Below are 16,760 nucleotides of genomic sequence, written 5' to 3'. Positions count from 1 at the left end.
ACAGCAATAGATGACTTGTCGCAAGGAGACTCAATCAGGTAAGACTTTAAACATACCCAGCAACATACCTGAGGAATGATTGGAGAGACACAGTACTCATTTTGCTTTACTTTTAAGAAGCTTGGAGAAAGAGGGGAGTGATGTCAGTTGGCATACTTCTGAGGGAAGAACTCGATTTTACTCCCAAGGTATGGTGTACTTACAGTAAATGTCCTATAAAAATAAGTGATCTGAAGGCAAGTTTCTGGGGGATTGAAAGAAACTACAGTTCTAGCCAATATTGTTTTCTCCTTAGAAGCAGTCCTCTGACCTGCCAGCCTTTCTTCTGCTGTGAGTTTTTCCTAAAAGACCTGTAGCTGTGGCAGAGCATGCAGTAGATTTGTGGTTTGAGGCAAAAGAGCAATAGGCGACGAGATAAACCACCACAGTATTATTTGTTCTTGGTCATTTGAGTCGGATTTTAAGTTTATAAGTTACTAATATAACCTGTTCTGTTCTTCCCCAAACACTGTTAATGTTTCCTGTAAATTTTGTGATAGAATCCTAACTGATAACGGGCACTTTTTAATGAAGATGTACTGAAATCCTTCATCACCTAGTTCTCCTTTCCTCCTCATCAGGTTACTCAAGAGTGCTCAGCGGATGAGTTACTCAAATGGGTCATCTTTTTTTCTTCTATTGAGGTGGCATTCTGTGCTTGCATGTAATCTCACACTGCATGTTTTCCCTCTTTTTTTGAATGCTTAGGTAGTATTCTTTTTGTCGGCTACAAGCTCTCAGGCCTACTTTATTTGCTAGTGTTCTGAAGAACTATTAACTTCTGCAGTGATGTGTGGAGCATCTGTTCTGTTGCTCTGGGATTCTGCAGCGATGAGGAACCAGTGTTCTAGTTCAACCTACTCTGTAATACTGGAGGTGCAAGCATGTTTAGTTTTAACATGATTTCATTTTCTTGCACTGATTTAAATATAAATTATGCATTTTTATGGCATGTTTTTGAAATGTAAGGATATTCTGGTAAGTGTACTTGCAGGGACTAATTAATGCATTAAACCTAGGGTTCTTAACAGTTACTTCCCTTGTGCACACTTGCAAGTAAGCATCCAGAAGCTGCGATCTTAAATATAACTGAATTTTACTGAAGTACTACAAATACTAAACCCAGATTTTTAAAACTGCTATGCATGTAACCATAGTTTTGGAAACAATTTTCAGAAGGGTGCCTGCATGGTATTTTGGGGGTGAAATACTCACTGAATTGCGTATGTGAGGAGTGTTTTTGTAGTTAGAAGTATAGGATGGAGCCAACACCTGACCACTATCAAAAGGACAGCCTGATTACATTTAGTGTTCAAGATTTGATGTGACCAAAGGATTTGTTGTTGTCGTTAGTGTTCTAAAAAAAAAAAAAAATCATTTATTTACAGAAGCTGCAGAAGCCAAATTTGACATTGTTAATGAATGTTTCCCAGCAGTTCAGGAAAAACAGTAAGCTATTTGGAAAAGATTGCATAGTATACTAATATATAAAAGTAGATTTGCTAAGTAGTTTTTTTAAACAATTCTTTTCCTTTAGTAAATGAGAAAAGTAGCATTTTGAAAACACAGCACTTGGTCACTTCAGAAAAAATAAGTCATGTTGTTAAAATGAAGTTATTAATCCCCTCCTAAGCCTTTGTCCCTGGCCAAGTCCTTCCTCCATCCTGCCCATCCTTGACTTGGTTCCTTTTCCAGACATTCCCAGAATACTCCATTAATCTGGTAACATGCCTGTTGCCATTTCCATAACTCCTTTTGTTGTTTTGACATAACTGCCATGTCTCCAAAGACGGTGAATAATGAAGTATCTTGCAAGTCAGTACCAAAGCAAACTGTCTTTCAAAATCTAAATAATTTGCAAGATAAACAAGAAAGTTGGAACAAGAAAAGCATGATTCAGGTGAAGTTTCACAGAAATGATGACTCCCTTTTTGCAGAATCTAAGATGACAAACTGGAAAAAAGACACTTCAGCTTCTCTCAGATAGTTGTGGTCTTAAGGAGAAAAAAGTCAAGCTTCAGTAATGGCTTTGAAAGTGATAATAGTTCTTTGTCAGCAGGAAAAAACCCAAGGCTTGAAAGTCAAAGACCAAACTCTGTCTTTCTTGAACATGTGGATGATGAAGATACAGAAGAAGAGCAATGTGAAGTAGATAATAAAGTCTGTGAAGCACTGAAACAAGAAAGTGAAAACTTGTGCTTGAATAGGCATGAAGAAAATGTAAGAGCAGCATTTCACTCAGGCACCAAAGTAAGTTATATAAGGATGATTCAATCACAAAGGTATTTTCTAAGGGTGATAAAGGTAAGAACCAAAAGGTAAACTGGATTTCTGTTAATATTTCACGTGTATCCATCTTTTGATCATCCTTTTTTTTATATTAGAAAATGCCTTTACTCCTAACCAAAGCAGTTTCTTAGGTATAAGAATAATATTGGGCAGTATTTTCAATATTATTTTATTGGTTGCAGTGGTTTTGCAGGAAAACAAATAGGCAGTATAATTTTTCTGAAATAAATTCATTTTTTCTCAGTTGTATGTACAGTTTTTATCTGTCAAGATTTATTGCCATTTAGTAAAATACCTGGTGTGATGGCTGAAAGTGAGGAACCAAAAAGTTTGAGTAAGATTGAGAGCAGGAAGTTAGTGATTTTCCTGGAGCAAAGTAGAGGAAGAAGGAGCGTGTTCCAAAACAATGTAACTGAAATGAAAGCTAGAGTTAGGCCTGACATGAAGAATTGCTTCTCAGGAGCTTTGCAGAGCCAGGGCTAATGACTTAGGGCTAATGTCATTGCTGTCTCCTCAGAGATTCCCATGGAAAAACTGAAGGCCTTGTAAAACAAAGCTCAACAAAATTTCCCTGTTGTCTTACACAGGAAAAGCATTTTTAAAGTTGTCGATGGGTGGCTAAGAAGGTGCTTGTTTCTGCTATTTCCAGCTGTTTGGTCAATCTCTTTTAGGAAAAATCACCTGAACAGGAAGAAGAGGAGAAGGAGCAGGAAAAGGAAGACACTGGTGAAGACCTACAAACTGCAAGTGTTGAGGGTGTGAAAAACTCTATTTGTAATGATAGCCATCAAGTCCACAGTGCTTCCAAAGACAACACTGGTGAGAGAAGTGAGTTAGTGAATACTGATCCCAGTTCTTCCTCTATAAATATTAATGCACAGTAAATGAACTGAAATGGTGATTGACTTCTGAAACAGTAAGCTTTTCCCTTGCCTGTGAACCCTAGTGGGCATTGGCAAGGAGGAAAGTAGCTTTTGTTCCTTTTCATTCGTTCCTGAAGAACAAATTGTGGCCTTGGATTCCAAACGATGCTACATGGAGCAGGTGTCATTCTTGGTTTTGTTGCTGTGTTCTCCTTGAACCGATCAGAACAAAACGCACAGTTGAAAAAGAGGAGGATTAGAGTGTCTTGGGTGTGACAGTAGTATTCCCCTTTCTGGCCCGTACTGTCAGACTGAAAAGTTGTGATTGCTCTTGGCTGAAGCCTGGGAAAGATTTGAGTCAATCTGAGAGAAAGCTGTTCTGTTCCAGTGCCTCACCTTGTCCAGTTTTAAAACGTAGAAAGTCTCTCCAGTGCCACGCTTGTGTGTGCTCGAAAGCATTCCCATGTCAGTCAGGGCTGAGCACTCTGGTACTCACCTCAGGTCTTGGAGCAGGAGGAGAAGGCACACTTTCCATCGTCTGTCTCCAGAGAGTAGTGTGGTATGGTAGATGTTACCAGAGCATGTGTAGCTGCTGATCAAATGCTACAGAGCGGGCCTGGCAGAACCTGCTGTATTCCAGGTGTTGTGCCTATACATGCTCTTCTGTCTGTGCATTTTACCATAAGCCTGCATTTGGCACAGTGTGAGTAGTCCTAGCTGAGGCTGGAACCAGCAGTTCCCCTCTGCTAGGACGGGTGCCCTCACTGGTCTCTAGCTCCTTTCCCATTTTTTGTGTGCATGTCTCCACAAGAGCGAATCCTGAATCAGTTTTACCTAATGGACTAGCTTAAAACAGAGAAATGAAGATAGTTTAATCTGGCCAGGAACCTACTGAGACTGAGCCTTGCGTGTGCCTAGTAGAGAAGAGATTCAGATGTTAGCCCCCTGAGATAGAGACAAGTTGTGTGTTTGGGGTGAGATTTTGGGCTGTGAGCCTCTCCTCTTTTTAAATGGCAATGCTTAGGTGTCTACCTTCTGGGAAGGTGCAGGGTAAAAACTGCTAGTCAAGGAAGGTCTTTTCTGGTAGTGCTACAAAAGGAGCATTGTTTCTTGGTGATTTTAGCGTGAAGATGTGTCGGATGGTGTTTCTGTGGTACTTCTTGTACAGTGGATGGTGGTAGTCAATGGCAATTTCTGGAGCTGTGGACTGGAGAGCAGGTGACCTAAACTCTGTATGCCACAGGGCTGCAGCGTGCTGGAGCCTTTTCCTGAGTGTGACCCAAACACGTCTTCAGTGCTGCTTGTAGCTGTGTCAGCTGTTGTGCATAGCCATCTCCTGCTGGAGAGGTGGCGATCCAAAGGAAATACCATGATGTTGTGTGCTGGGTGTGAAGAAACCCTTGAATAACACTCACTTCTTAGTTTGTCCTCAGCAACAGAACCGCTGTGCATCTTTTGGGCGCAGGGGTGATGGGGAAAAGCAGAGTGAAATAGAAGGGCTCAGTGTCTCACCTCTTACTGCCTTTGTAGGTGCCCTGACTGCGGTGGGAGCAGAGGAAGAGGAAGATGCTGAATCTCCCTGGGATTCTGAGGTATTTCCTGTGAAGGACACCGGGGTTCCCAGTGGGGCGGGGGTGGGGAGCGAGATCCAGAAGCACTCGGAGCTTGGGCCCTGCCGCGGCTGAGGCTTATTTCCCCTTCTCCTGGTTCTGCTGTATGTTTGTAACTGGGGGCCCTTGAAATACTTGTGCTGTGTGCTAGCTGTTCAGCGAGGCTTGGGATGAAGGTAGGTCGAGCTAATGATTTGGGTCTCATGGCAGCTGGCCCTTGGAGTTGGGTTTCTGGTACAGTATTGCGGCAGTGAAGTTTCTTGCTGCTTAAAATAGTCTGAGCTCCTCAGCGTGGCTGGCGGGATTGTTGCTTTTTCACCACACAACTCTGTTCTGCTGACGTGTTCAGTGGTTGCCCTTAGGGTCTGCAGCCTAGATGATGAGCTGCTTCGGAAAAGAGCCTTTCTACCTTTCTGGCCCTTTTTGAAAGTAATGTTCAACAGAAATACCACACGTGCTGGCTGTGTTTGCCCTTTTAGTTCTGTCTGTGGTAATGGGTTAAGAAGAAAACGAGCAGAGTCTGTAGCTTACCCCCTCTGACTTTTCTTGTGAGGAAGAAGGAACTCTTCCCCATCTCCTTCTTAAAAATACAAGGCTAAAATATTATTGGGGGGGTTTAGGTAGCCTTGGTTTCCGTAAGCTTTGTCTTGCTCGTCTTTGTTCAGCCCAAATAGTCTTTGTTCAACCCTTGCAACTGGGAGTAGCAATGTGTTCGCTCCCCACTGCAAGATGTGTGCCTGGGGACCATCAGCACAAATTTGAGTATCGGGTACCAGTTCAGTCCGAAAGTTGGGTCCCCCCCCAGACCTGCAGTTACGGGTTCGCAACCCACAGCTCGAGTTACCGTGTTAATTCTCTCTTGCGGCTGTGCAGTTTGCCAGCGTGACAGACTAGTTTAGATGAGTTGTGAGGTTTTTGCCTAAGATCTGAAAACACACAAGTCTGCTGTGATTTTCCAATATACTGTGTCCTGATGTGCCCTTTCCAAGGGGCTTATCAAAGGCTTTTGTGATTCCATGCTGTGCAAGTTGGCTTAGCAGGAACATGTTGCATAGAAATGAGTTGAGAATTTGTACCGATGCTCACGCCCGTGTTTTATGCTCTACAGACGGATTCTGAAAGTCCGGAAGAAGGATCACCTGGTGTGTTGCTTCCAGCTGCAGACAGACACGGAGCACGCTCACGGATTGTTTCAGGGGAGCGCCACACCGGTAACTTCCTGGTGGACTAAATGTTTGTCTGTAAACACGTATAGGCTGAAGTGAGCTTTTATCGATGTCTGCCTTAAGAATGCACTTACGGTGTGGGTGCGCGCTATAGCAATGAAGTGCTTAGTATTTGTTAATGAACACCAGCTGTCACGGCGCTTGCTGGCAAGCTGTAAAGGAAGTTACCTTGTTTGCATGATGTGTGTTCTTTGGATGTGATTGTATTTTTTTGGATTCAGGTTCTTGTGGCATAGTGATGAAAGTGTATGTGGTTTAGGGCTGACCTGTCTGAACACCTAAACATTCTTGGATGATAATGTAGCAGGAGAAAGGTATGATCTGGCTAAGCATTTTTCCCCCTCGCCTTAATTTTTTTATACCTTTCTGTTATGCTTTGCCTAGGAGCTAAAATGTGACTAAAAGTTCAGGGTTTCTGCCTGTACTTTGTGATGCCGTCTCTTGAGCATCTGCAGTGTAGAATGGCAGGGAAGTTTTGCTGTTGGGGTAGAACTCTTATCTGAAGGATTTCTTTTTACTAAATGGTCAGTCCTGCTTGTAGTGTAAGTACAATAGAATAGCTGAAGAAGCTAATCCAGTTTTAGTTTAGTAAGCTGGAAGCAAAACTTTAAAAGCTCTTGGGAGTTTGTAAATCTACTTGTCGAGTAGTTGTCAGGAAAGTCTGCTTTGTATGAATCTACTAAGATGAGTTTAAAATCAGTGTAAAAAGGGGATAAAAGGTGGCTATGATAATCTTGCTAAGGTATTTCCATACTGCTAGACCACCAAGTTTCCTGAAATCAAATGCTGTTTGTTTTTTAATTATTTTTTTAAATACAAAAGTTTTGCTATGGAGCCATTCTTAATAACATTCCATACGCTTCTTTCATGAGAGGACTCAAACTGTTAAGATGACTAAAGCAGAGGACTTGAGAAATATAGGTGGGCCAGTAGATTGTGTGGGTTTGTAAGTGATTTAATGTTGGAAAAAAATCTTTAAAAAAATGAAACTATTTGGAACTGTGCTATAAATGCAGATTACAACCAATTGTAATTTGGGTTTTTTCTTTCCTTGCAAGCTGAACCAGAACAACCTGATAAGAACTAGTTTGATTCTTCCTCATTGAATGATGTGTATGAGATTTCTATGTCTGCACCCATGTTTTCTCTGTCCTATTGATGGAAAGGAAAATATCCCTCAACATCACGGTCATGGAGCTGTTATTTTATATAACTTGTAGTGTTATTTTATGGTAATTCATTACAGCAGACCAGCTTTGGCTTTTGAAATAATCTTTGTAGAAAGCAGGATTCAGCTCCTCAAAGTAAGTATTTTGATCTTGTTTTGTTAACAAGCAAATCCTTATTGCTGCCTATGGATTGTCCTAGTTCTGTGAGTATTATTTCTTAAATCCAAGGTGCATGATGGGAAGCATGCATTGTCCATTTCGTGTATACTGATACAAATGCTGGATGATGAGGTAAATTGAATGTTAAGTATCGCAGTCTCGATGAAATAATGCTTGCAACTAATACTTAGTTGTAGAAACTACTGATGTTGAATGGAGTAAAAATTTTATGAATTAAATAAAAATTAAATAAAATAACACTTTCTAAAACATTTTTCACTTCCAGGCTTTTTGGAGAAACCCAACAATTCCCAGGTAACTATTTGTTCATGTCAGACTGACTACTTGTTCTGCTCATTAAATATTATGTAGTTACTTTAAGTGTGATTTATTTTTTTTTTTTTGTCATTGGATTGTCTTTCACAGCTGAAGACCTCTGAATCTGTTTTGGAAAGGAATGAAACCTCTCCTAACAAAAAGCAACAGAAATCAGGTAATGTTCACTTCATGTGGTTCTGGGTTTAGCTTCATAGTCTTTCTAGATAGGAGTATTTATTAAAGCATCCGATTTGTTTTGCAGATCTATTGGAGGAATTTGGCTTAGGAGATGCAGAAGGTGTTGAAGGTATTCATAACAATCTCTTTGTAGTGTTCTTTTATGGACAGACACTTTGTACTTGCAATTTTCTTTCTAATATTAAATTAATGGCTCTAGCAAGGCATCCCGGGAGCAGGTGGTGTACTGAAATATACCTCTGTGTATGTGTTTGCTCCCTCCTCTAGTCTGCTGTTCAGCACTGTCCATACCCTTCCATGATGTACGCTTCCTACACCGTACTTGCTGTCATTTCCCCTTTTCAGGCAGTCCTGAAGTTTGCTTTTCTTTCAGTTTCTCAAAAAACCCCCTTCCTGACTTTCCTGGTTCTCTGAGCATGTGCTGTGGCTGATTCCAGGCTAGGGATCTGTAGACTAGGCTGTCCAGGAGCTGCAGGTGAGCCACAGAGGGTAATTCTTGGGCTTGTGCTGTAGCTGTAGTTTTCAGGAATTATTACTTGCCTGGCTTTTCTCTACCTGCCTGGCAGTTGTTTTGAGTTGTTTGTTCCTCTGAGGCTTCCCTCTCTTGTTTGATGGAAAATGACCAGCAGGCTCAGAGGCAGGGGAAGGAAGTGAGGAAGAGAGACAAGATGGGAGGAAATTAGTGGCAGCGTGTTTCAGGAATTCTCTTTTCTTCGGAAACAAGGCTAAAGTTGAAGCGGCTAGCTGGTCGGCTATGTATTGGAGAGAGCATATGTAACTTTAATGGGTTTTTAATGTCTTTGTTCTAATGTTTATCAATTTGCATATTTGATAATTTGTGTTGTATTTTGTATTAATCACACTTGTTAATCAGATGAGAAACAATTTGCCACTCAGGTTTTAGAGTTTCTACAATTGGCTATTGACAATATAAACCAGAGAGAGGTGAACAGATATGTAGACAAGTAAGTGGACTTGTAACTTCTAAGTATAGAATACAAATAGTTCCAAGTTCTTTGGCATCTTCGCTTTAGGGGAAGAAAAAAAAAGTGGTGTTGTTCTTTGGACAATAATAGAGATGCAACTTCTCTCTAGAAGTATCTCCCTCCTTCTCCTCTCGCTCTTCTCCCTTTCATGTGTTTGCAATGGGTAAGCAACAGGTCCCCTTTTGCCCTTTATTTTGCAGTGACGGTGTTCTGGTAAGACACACAGATATTTGTTAGAGGTTGTTCAGTTAAAACGTGAGTTTTGGTTATGTCTGTATTCCACAGTAATGTGGAGTGTAGCCCCATAATGGACCAGTACATTACAATTTTACAAACACAGAAAGGAAAGGTTGCCTTTTCATGGCTCGTTTCATGTCAGCTGTTTTTCCTGTGTGGCTTTATTCATTTGCGTCATGCTGGTTTTTACCCATATGTTATCTTGAAGGTCAGGTGCTAAGAAGCAGATGTAAAAATTTTTTCTTTCAAACATTTTATGTTTGGATTTGGGTTTAAGCAATTTAGATTGCTTCAGCAAAGCATCGTGATTCCTGCAACACAAATATTTCTGACTCTAAAGGGGTTGAATGCCATCCTTGACAACTTGATTTCATAAATCTGGAGAACAGGTACAGTATCTTGCATAATTAAATATCCAATGAGAGATGGAATTTCCTATTCTATTTACTTTGTTACTGACTCATAGTAATACACAGCACCCGGAACCAGGCACTCTGTGACATCAGTCCTACGTCCAAGGGAACCCCGTCTGTGACATCAGTCCCACGTCCAAGGGAACCCCGGGCAACGGGAATCCTGCGGGCAGTCCGTCGGCAGCCGTACTGGTGGCGACAAGCCCTCGTCCTTGCAGCTGCCACATGTCGCTGGCAGCGATGGGATTTTCTGCGTCTCCTCCTTGTCCTGCTGGCCGTGTGCTGTCCTGTGCACGGCACATGGGGACAGCTGTGGGTAAGTGGCCCGAGGCTCTGGGAGGGGAGCTTGGGCAAGCCTTGTGGGCTTCACTGGAGGGGGCCTGCTTGTCCCCCGTGGCCACCCCCCAGGTTCCTGAAAGCCATGTGGGAGGCTCAGTGCCTTGGCAGCAGCCAGGCCGCCGGCACAACTCGTCTGCGGGCTGAAGCAGAAAGCGGGGGCGAGGGGAGCGGGTTTTGGCCCCACGGGTTTCCTCGGCCCTTCTGGCCATGCCTTGTGGGGAGGGAAGACGGCTGGCCTTCAGCCGCAACGGCGCAAGCCATCCAGCAGCACAGTAAGGAGTTTCTGGTTACAGAGGGAGCTGCGGGCTTCGTCCCATGGCTTTTCACTACGGCATGTCGCGCGTCGTGGGTGGCACAGATGCCCTGCCAGGGGCCTGGCCCTGGATCGTCAGCATCCAGGCTCTCGTGGAAGGAGGCACGGTGCACATCTGCGGGGGCTCCCTCATCAGCCCACAGTGGGTCCTCACCGCAGCCCACTGCTTCATCGAGGTCAGGTAAGGAGGACCAGGGGTCGGGGCTAGCCCCACAACACTAGCAGGTGCCCTGAGCGCAGCGGCACGTGCTACTGCCGTCCCGTTGCCCTGCAGCACGCCCAGTGCCTGGGCACTCCGGAGCCCCGCCGAGAGGCTGCTCAGGAGAAGGCTGGGCTCGTGCCACTGCTTCCCAGCAGCCTCCTGCTCGACACTGCTTGAGCCCAAGGCACGCGAGGGCAGTCGCAGCCTCCCTAGTGCTGCTTGCCTCTCTCCCTCGTCGAGCAGAAGGCAGGGCAAGTGCCGGGCTGCTGCGGCACGTGGCTGCGCTCCCTCTGAGCCCTCTCTCCATCTGCCTTCCAGGGACATCACCGTCTTGCGCGTGGTGCTCGGTGTCACCCAGCTGACTCAGCTGGGCCCTGAGGCTCAGGTGCGCGCCGTCAGGCGGCTGCTGGTTCACCAGCACTACTGGAACGTCACGCAGCGGAATGACATTGCCTTGCTGGAGCTGGACCAGCCTGTCCAGTGCAACAGCTACGTACAGCTTGCCTGTGTGCCCGACGCCTCGCTGAGAGTCTCAGAGCTGACAGCCTGCTACGTCAGTGGCTGGGGTGCCAGGAAAGCAAGAGGTGAGTGGCCCAAACGCAGCGGCGGTGCCAGTGCAAGCTTGGCCAGCTTGGGGAAGCAGGATGCGCTTCCTGATGGCAGAGGCGAAAGCCAGAGTCAGGCTGTGGGGGCGTATGCCTCTCTCTTCCAGAGAGGGGCCCGAGCCATTGACCCAGAGCAAGGCAGAAAGGCAAGAGCGGTCCAGCGCCTGTCGGCATGCAAAGCCGAGCCCCGGGGGAGGGCTTCAGCCAGACGGGGGAGGAGAACTGGCAATGAGCTGCTGGGTGTTCATTCCTTTCTGTGCTCTTCACAGCTGGAGGATCGGCATACGCGCTGCAGGAGGCCCAGGTCCACCTCATTGATGCCAGGGTCTGTAACAGCAGCGGCTGGTACAGGGGGGGCCATCCACACCCACAACATCTGTGCCGGCTATCCGCAGGGCGGCATCGACACCTGCCAGGTAGGAGCGTGCTACAAGCCAAGCCCCGGCAGCACAGGCAGCCCCGCCACAACCGCCCAAACGTGCGCCATCGCGGCCTTTTGCTGGCCACTCACACTCCCATGGCTGGGTCCCCACCGCTGAGGGCCTTACCCGCCCTTCCCCATGGGCAGGCCCTTGCCCAGGGCCTGCCCGCCTTGTCCCAGAGGCCTGGCACGCTGCCCAGAAGGCCCACCCGGTGCCCTTGGCAGCCCACAGCTCCACCATCCCAGCCGTCTGACACACCTTCACCACCACCGTGAAGAGCGGTGGGAGCGAGCCCTGCCTTACAGGCCCACCGCCCCCTGCCAGGCAAGCTTCTGCAGAGCTTGGCTGGCCACTGAATGCAGCTCTGGCAGGTGCCGTGAGAGAGAAGGAGCCAGCCACCGGGCTGACGGTGGCCACCCAACAACCCCTCCATCCTCTCTCCTGTGCTGCAGGGGGACAGCGGTGGGCCTCTCGTGTGCCAAGACAAGAGCGCCGACTACTTCTGGCTTGTTGGCGTGACCAGCTGGGGGACGGGCTGTGCGAGAGCAAGGAAGCCCGGAGTCTACACCTCCACCCAGCACTTCTACGACTGGATCCTGGTGCAGATGGGCCTGCGCCCAGCAGTAACCACTACTGCAAGGCCACAGCCAGTCTTCACCTACACCCCCGTTCAGAGGCCAAGGCCATGGCCAAGGCCAAGGCCAACAGAATCGAGCCGGTTTCCACCCTGCCCGTTTCCAGTCCAGAAGCTGCTGGACTTCTTTACCCGGCTGCAGGAGCTCCTGCAGTACCTAAGGGCGAAATAGCTTGGAGCAGCACCATGAGGAGCATCCAGGGCAGGCTGCAGCGCACGACGACCGTTTCCTGCTGGGGCAATTCCTGCTGATGAAAGGCAGCCTCAGTGACAAAGGCCTGCTCTGTCCTGCCCGCGCTGCTCACAACGGCAGAACTCAGCAGGCTGCCTTCTTGCAATAAAGTGTTTCCCTTGGCATGGCTAACCATGCGCCAGTGCACTGCAGTCTCCTGTGTGAGGCAAGGGCTTCCAGAGCCGGCACCTGCCGAAGGAGGCAGGCTGCCAAGTCGGGCACAAAGGGTCACCGCAAAGGGCTGAAGCTCTGCCTGCTCCGAGAGAAGCAGGAGGGAACAGTGGAAGGAAGGCAGGCACGTCATAGGAGGGCTCAGGGCCTTGGGGGTGGCAGTTGGAAGCAGAGAATGCCTTGGGCTGGCTCCTGCTGGCATCCCTGTGGGCTTCTGTACGAGGCGCAAGCCAGCTTGAAAGTGGCCTCTCAGGGCCAGCTGGGCTTCAGGGGAAATCCACGAGCTGGGGCCTTTGCTCATGCCACGGAGTTCCTGGGCTTCCCCAGCCTGCTCTGCTTTCACAGCTGCACCATCTTTCCAAGCCCAAGCCTACGGCTGCAGTGGCTGCAGGGAGCGCCATGAGCTTTGAGTGGGAGCAAAGAGGCTGCTGCTGCTGCTGCTCCCCGGCTGCCTCCTGGCTGTAGTATCGGCCACGCTAGAGGAGCAACCGGAGGCCTGGGGCATACCAGACACCTATGGAGGGGTGCGGCGGGGACTCGAGTGGAATGGTCGAGACTAGGGGACCGGGCCCCCAGTCCGGTGGGCTTTTCTTGAGGGCTTGAGGCTCTGCAGAGGGGTCTGGGGTGCAAGGAAGGCCTCAGAAGGGGGCCTGAGTGGACTAGAGAGAGCCTAAGGCAGCCTCCGGGTAGGCAGGGGAAAGGGTGCCCAGTGCCAGGTGGCCTCCGCAGCCACCAGGGACCTGGGCACAGGCACTGTCACGTGGGGAGGCAGGGAGCGTGGCATGGGCTTGTTGTGCTCATCATCTCCTTGCCCCTTTGCAGTGCCTTGATCTTGCAGCTAGTCCAGGCACTGCCCCCCACCAGCACCGGGACCCTTGCACAGCACTCCAGCTTAAGATCACTGGCACCGGCTGCCCAGAGAGGCCTCTGGAAACATTCCAGCACCACCTGCACAGGATGTTGTGCAACCTGCTCTAGCACAGCCTGCTTTGGCAGGGCGCTGGACTGCATAATCTCCAGAGGTTCCCTCCAACAACGACCATTGTGTGATTCTGGGACTCGCGGCACTTTGGCTGAGGAAGAAGAGGTCAGGACCCTCAGGCCACCCGACACCTGACTGCCTTCCCAGTGCCTGTCCAAGAAACCTGCCAGTCCTCACGAACGGAAGTTGGACCTGCACACGTGGGCTTGCACATGTGCATGAGCACTGCAGGGCAACAGCCTTCTCTCTCTTCCCCGTCCTCTACCGCAGGGCGAGCGCAGACGTTCTGCCAAGGGAGCACCAGTCTGCACAGGCCCCGCTGCTGTCGCTGTCATGCAGCGGCTCTTCTACCCCGGGCTCCCTCTACTGTGTCCCACACCACTGGCCTGGTGTGATGGCAGAGCCAGTGGCACTCCCCTGTTGACGCAGAAGGCTCGCGTCAACTGATACGACCAGTGTGATCCAGTTGGTGCCACTTTATTAAGGGATACACAGCAATTTATACTCTACAGATGCTATTAACAGACGCACAGCCATTTATACCCCCGGCTAAAAATACACACTCTACGCAGGCTTTGGTATGGAAAAGGTGATAGGTTAAAACGACTCGTTCACACGCTTCCACCTCCCCTAGGACTGGTCCCAGCGTGGTGTCCACACGCTGCTCCCCCCTTGTGCAGGCATCCGGTTTTTCCTCACCTTTCTGTCCAGCTCTCTTATCTCTCTGCGAGTACACAGTCTCTTTGTCTCTCTTGGCCTTGCATATGTCCTTCACAACACCTGCAGCTTGTTACAGCTGCGGCCTGCTCGGCCTGCTATTACAACAAAGTTACGTGGTCTGCATTGCTCATAATATGTCCGTTGTCTTCCAGCCACTCCACAAATCCCCCTTTTTGTTTTTGAGCGATCCAGATCCCTTTTATCAATCTGTTCATCATTCTCATAAAGCAATTCCACACGCAGCCCATTATCATTGTAAAGAGATTACAATGGCAAATAACATCGTTATCCCCTGCAGAAACAAGTCTTTTAACCCTCCGGGAATTCCTAAACCCTGTAGCCAGTCCGTTAACCCGTTCTCAACCTTTATGGCCTGTACGTTTTTTCTTAACTCTGCGAGCTGCTTATGAATGGAGTTTGAGCGATCAGTCAAGTTCATACAACACATTCCTTAGCGCTCTTCACTATAGGCTACTCTCTACTGTTCATGCTGTTTCCTTATCTTCTAGAGGTGAGATCACATTCCTCCTTTGTTTCTGTTGCATCCTAGTTTCTTCTCATACTCCCTCAAAGTTATGAACTCTTTGCTGCAGGATCTCAGCTGCACATCGCCAAAGCAAGGCCACAACTGCACATTATCCCACTGTCTCTGTTCCGTACGATTCTACAATTACCGGGGCCCCCCTCCCTCCCCCCCCCCCCCTCCCTTTTTATTGTTTTCCATGTTCTGCAGGGCCCTTGCAAACATGATGGCAACCAAGGCAATAGCAAACAAACGATACCGCCAATTGAGTGAATGGATGCCAAAAAGGCTGACATGTTCTCAGGTTTTGATAACATGTTGCTGCAATGGGGCGCCTAAAATCCACGCAGCATGTACCATCAAAATCCTCACAGCCATGTCCTTGAGCCAACAACAAAAAGCCAATACTTGCTCTGTTTTGTATGTAATAGTGGCCAATTTGACTCACGTTCTTAACTGCCTAACAAACAAGGTGATTTAACTCTTGAATGCTTTCCCTGCTGTTACTCCGGATAAGAGAAGAACCACTGCAATATGTTCCCGTCAGTTCCATAAATCAACTACATCATTACCTGCTTCATCCAAAGCTATATTGCCTTTAAGCGCATTATGCTTATCAACATGTTCACGTGTTGATTTATGTGGGTGTCATGGTCCCATCATAGCCTCCTACTACATTAGCATCGACGTAAAGACAACTATCGACATTCAAAGTGCAAACAATATCAGCTCCTTTTGGATTAACATCATACAGAGGTAATCACTTATCCCCGATATCAAGGCTTTCAGTAAGATTCTTCATTCCCCACATACATTCACTTGTTTGCAACAATGTTGGCAAGTCAGGAAGGGCACACCAAGCCAGGATGTGCTCAGTTGCTGTGCTAAGGAGACCCACACATCAGTTGTTGGGTTGACTGGCGGCAGCAGCGCTCCCACGGTCCGGCACGCTAAGCTCAGGCCGCACACAGCGAGCAGGTATCCCATCGCGGACCTTCCTCTGTAGAAACACAAGCATCACCTCTCCCCCAGGTTAACAATCCATGTGGTCCTGACCAATGCCTGGTATGAGGGTCTTTCCCGCGTACTAAGACACCTTGGTGCTTTTGCTGCTTGTCACCAGTTGACACAAAATATCGTACAATGGGAGGCACAGCATGGGCGACAGATTTTCAAAAAGTTCAAAATATAGCATGCTTTCTCGGAACGTGCCTCTGGGTCATTCCCCTCATTCCCCTTCTCTGTTTTTCAAGCAGGCGTTTAAGAGTATCATTCATGCATTCAACGATGGCTTGACCCGCAGGGGAATGGGGAATACCAAATTGCTGGGGATCCCCCACGGGCATTGTAATGAGTTACATCTGTTGTAACACCAGCGTTGGAAAGCTTGAAGGCCTCTGCCATTAACTCCAAAACTGGGCACGGGGATACCCTTTGGACAGGCTGGACAGGCTGCAACAATGCTGCGTGCAGCAGCCTGAGAGAGACTCTTTTGGCCAAACTGTTGATACAAGAATCACCAATTCTGATGATAAAATTGGTGGGCTAACACGACCTGCAGGTGGGCCTCAGGAACAGGCACCGACAGAGCCACAGAAACTGGAGCATCAGCTCCAGCGTTGCCATCGATTGCAGAACCGCGTAGGGAAGTGTGGCCGTAACATGCATAACGTAGAATGGAGAACGGCGTTTCCAAGTCCCTTCCCGAACTACAGTCAAAATTGCCAAAAAGCTTGGCATGGTTGATATGGCCATGGACAGCCATCTCCAACTGGGAAAGGAGGGCTGCCACACAGGCTGAATCAGTAATGAGATTAACAGGGCCTGGGAAATAAAGAAATGCCAAGGCCGCAGCCCGCAACGCCATGACTTGCGATGATCCTTCCTGATGCACAATTTGGGAAGGCCATTGCCCATTTTTTTTCCAAGCCACTGCGGCTTTTCCCACTTTTCCAGACCCATCTGTAAATACCGTATCACCTTTGATTGGTCGTCTCCAACTCAGTTGCCGTGGCTGCAAAGTTAGATCTACAGTCATTGTCCAAAGTGGATGAGGTGGATGATGGTACTGAACTTGCCCTTGAAAATTGCCAAGAGCCACTTGAAGGGC

General features: G+C 47.9%; 1 protein-coding gene and 1 pseudogene across 6 annotated transcripts; both read left to right on the top strand.

Annotated features, from left to right (window-relative positions):
• Positions 1 to 312: 312 nt before the first annotated feature.
• LOC121081581 (cilia- and flagella-associated protein 251-like) lies at positions 313 to 14,828 on the top strand. Of its 6 annotated transcripts, none has more exons than XR_005825733.1 (9): positions 313 to 1,488; positions 2,096 to 2,259; positions 3,000 to 3,156; positions 4,722 to 4,783; positions 5,910 to 6,012; positions 7,642 to 7,670; positions 7,782 to 7,848; positions 7,936 to 8,386; positions 14,729 to 14,828. XR_005825733.1 is itself a non-coding variant. In XM_040580746.1 (9 exons), exons 1-9 carry the CDS (start codon positions 1,458 to 1,460, stop codon positions 9,377 to 9,379), a joined length of 696 nt encoding a protein of 231 aa, XP_040436680.1. In that variant the 5' UTR covers positions 313 to 1,457; the 3' UTR covers positions 9,380 to 9,544. The 6 variants fall into 6 exon arrangements, 2 of the variants coding, with proteins under 2 accessions (XP_040436680.1, XP_040436681.1); XR_005825734.1 differs by having other exon boundaries at positions 2,096 to 2,289; positions 3,000 to 3,054; XR_005825732.1 differs by having other exon boundaries at positions 2,096 to 2,289; positions 3,000 to 3,147.
• LOC121081580 lies at positions 9,817 to 12,399 on the top strand (annotated as a pseudogene).
• Positions 14,829 to 16,760: the final 1,932 nt, after the last annotated feature.

Source organism: Falco naumanni, chromosome Z, assembly GCF_017639655.2.
Source record: "Falco naumanni isolate bFalNau1 chromosome Z, bFalNau1.pat, whole genome shotgun sequence".
Taxonomy (NCBI): Eukaryota; Metazoa; Chordata; class Aves; order Falconiformes; family Falconidae; genus Falco; species Falco naumanni.
The sequence above is the reverse complement of the archived record's forward strand: the minus strand, read 5'-3'. Positions and strand labels throughout refer to the sequence as shown.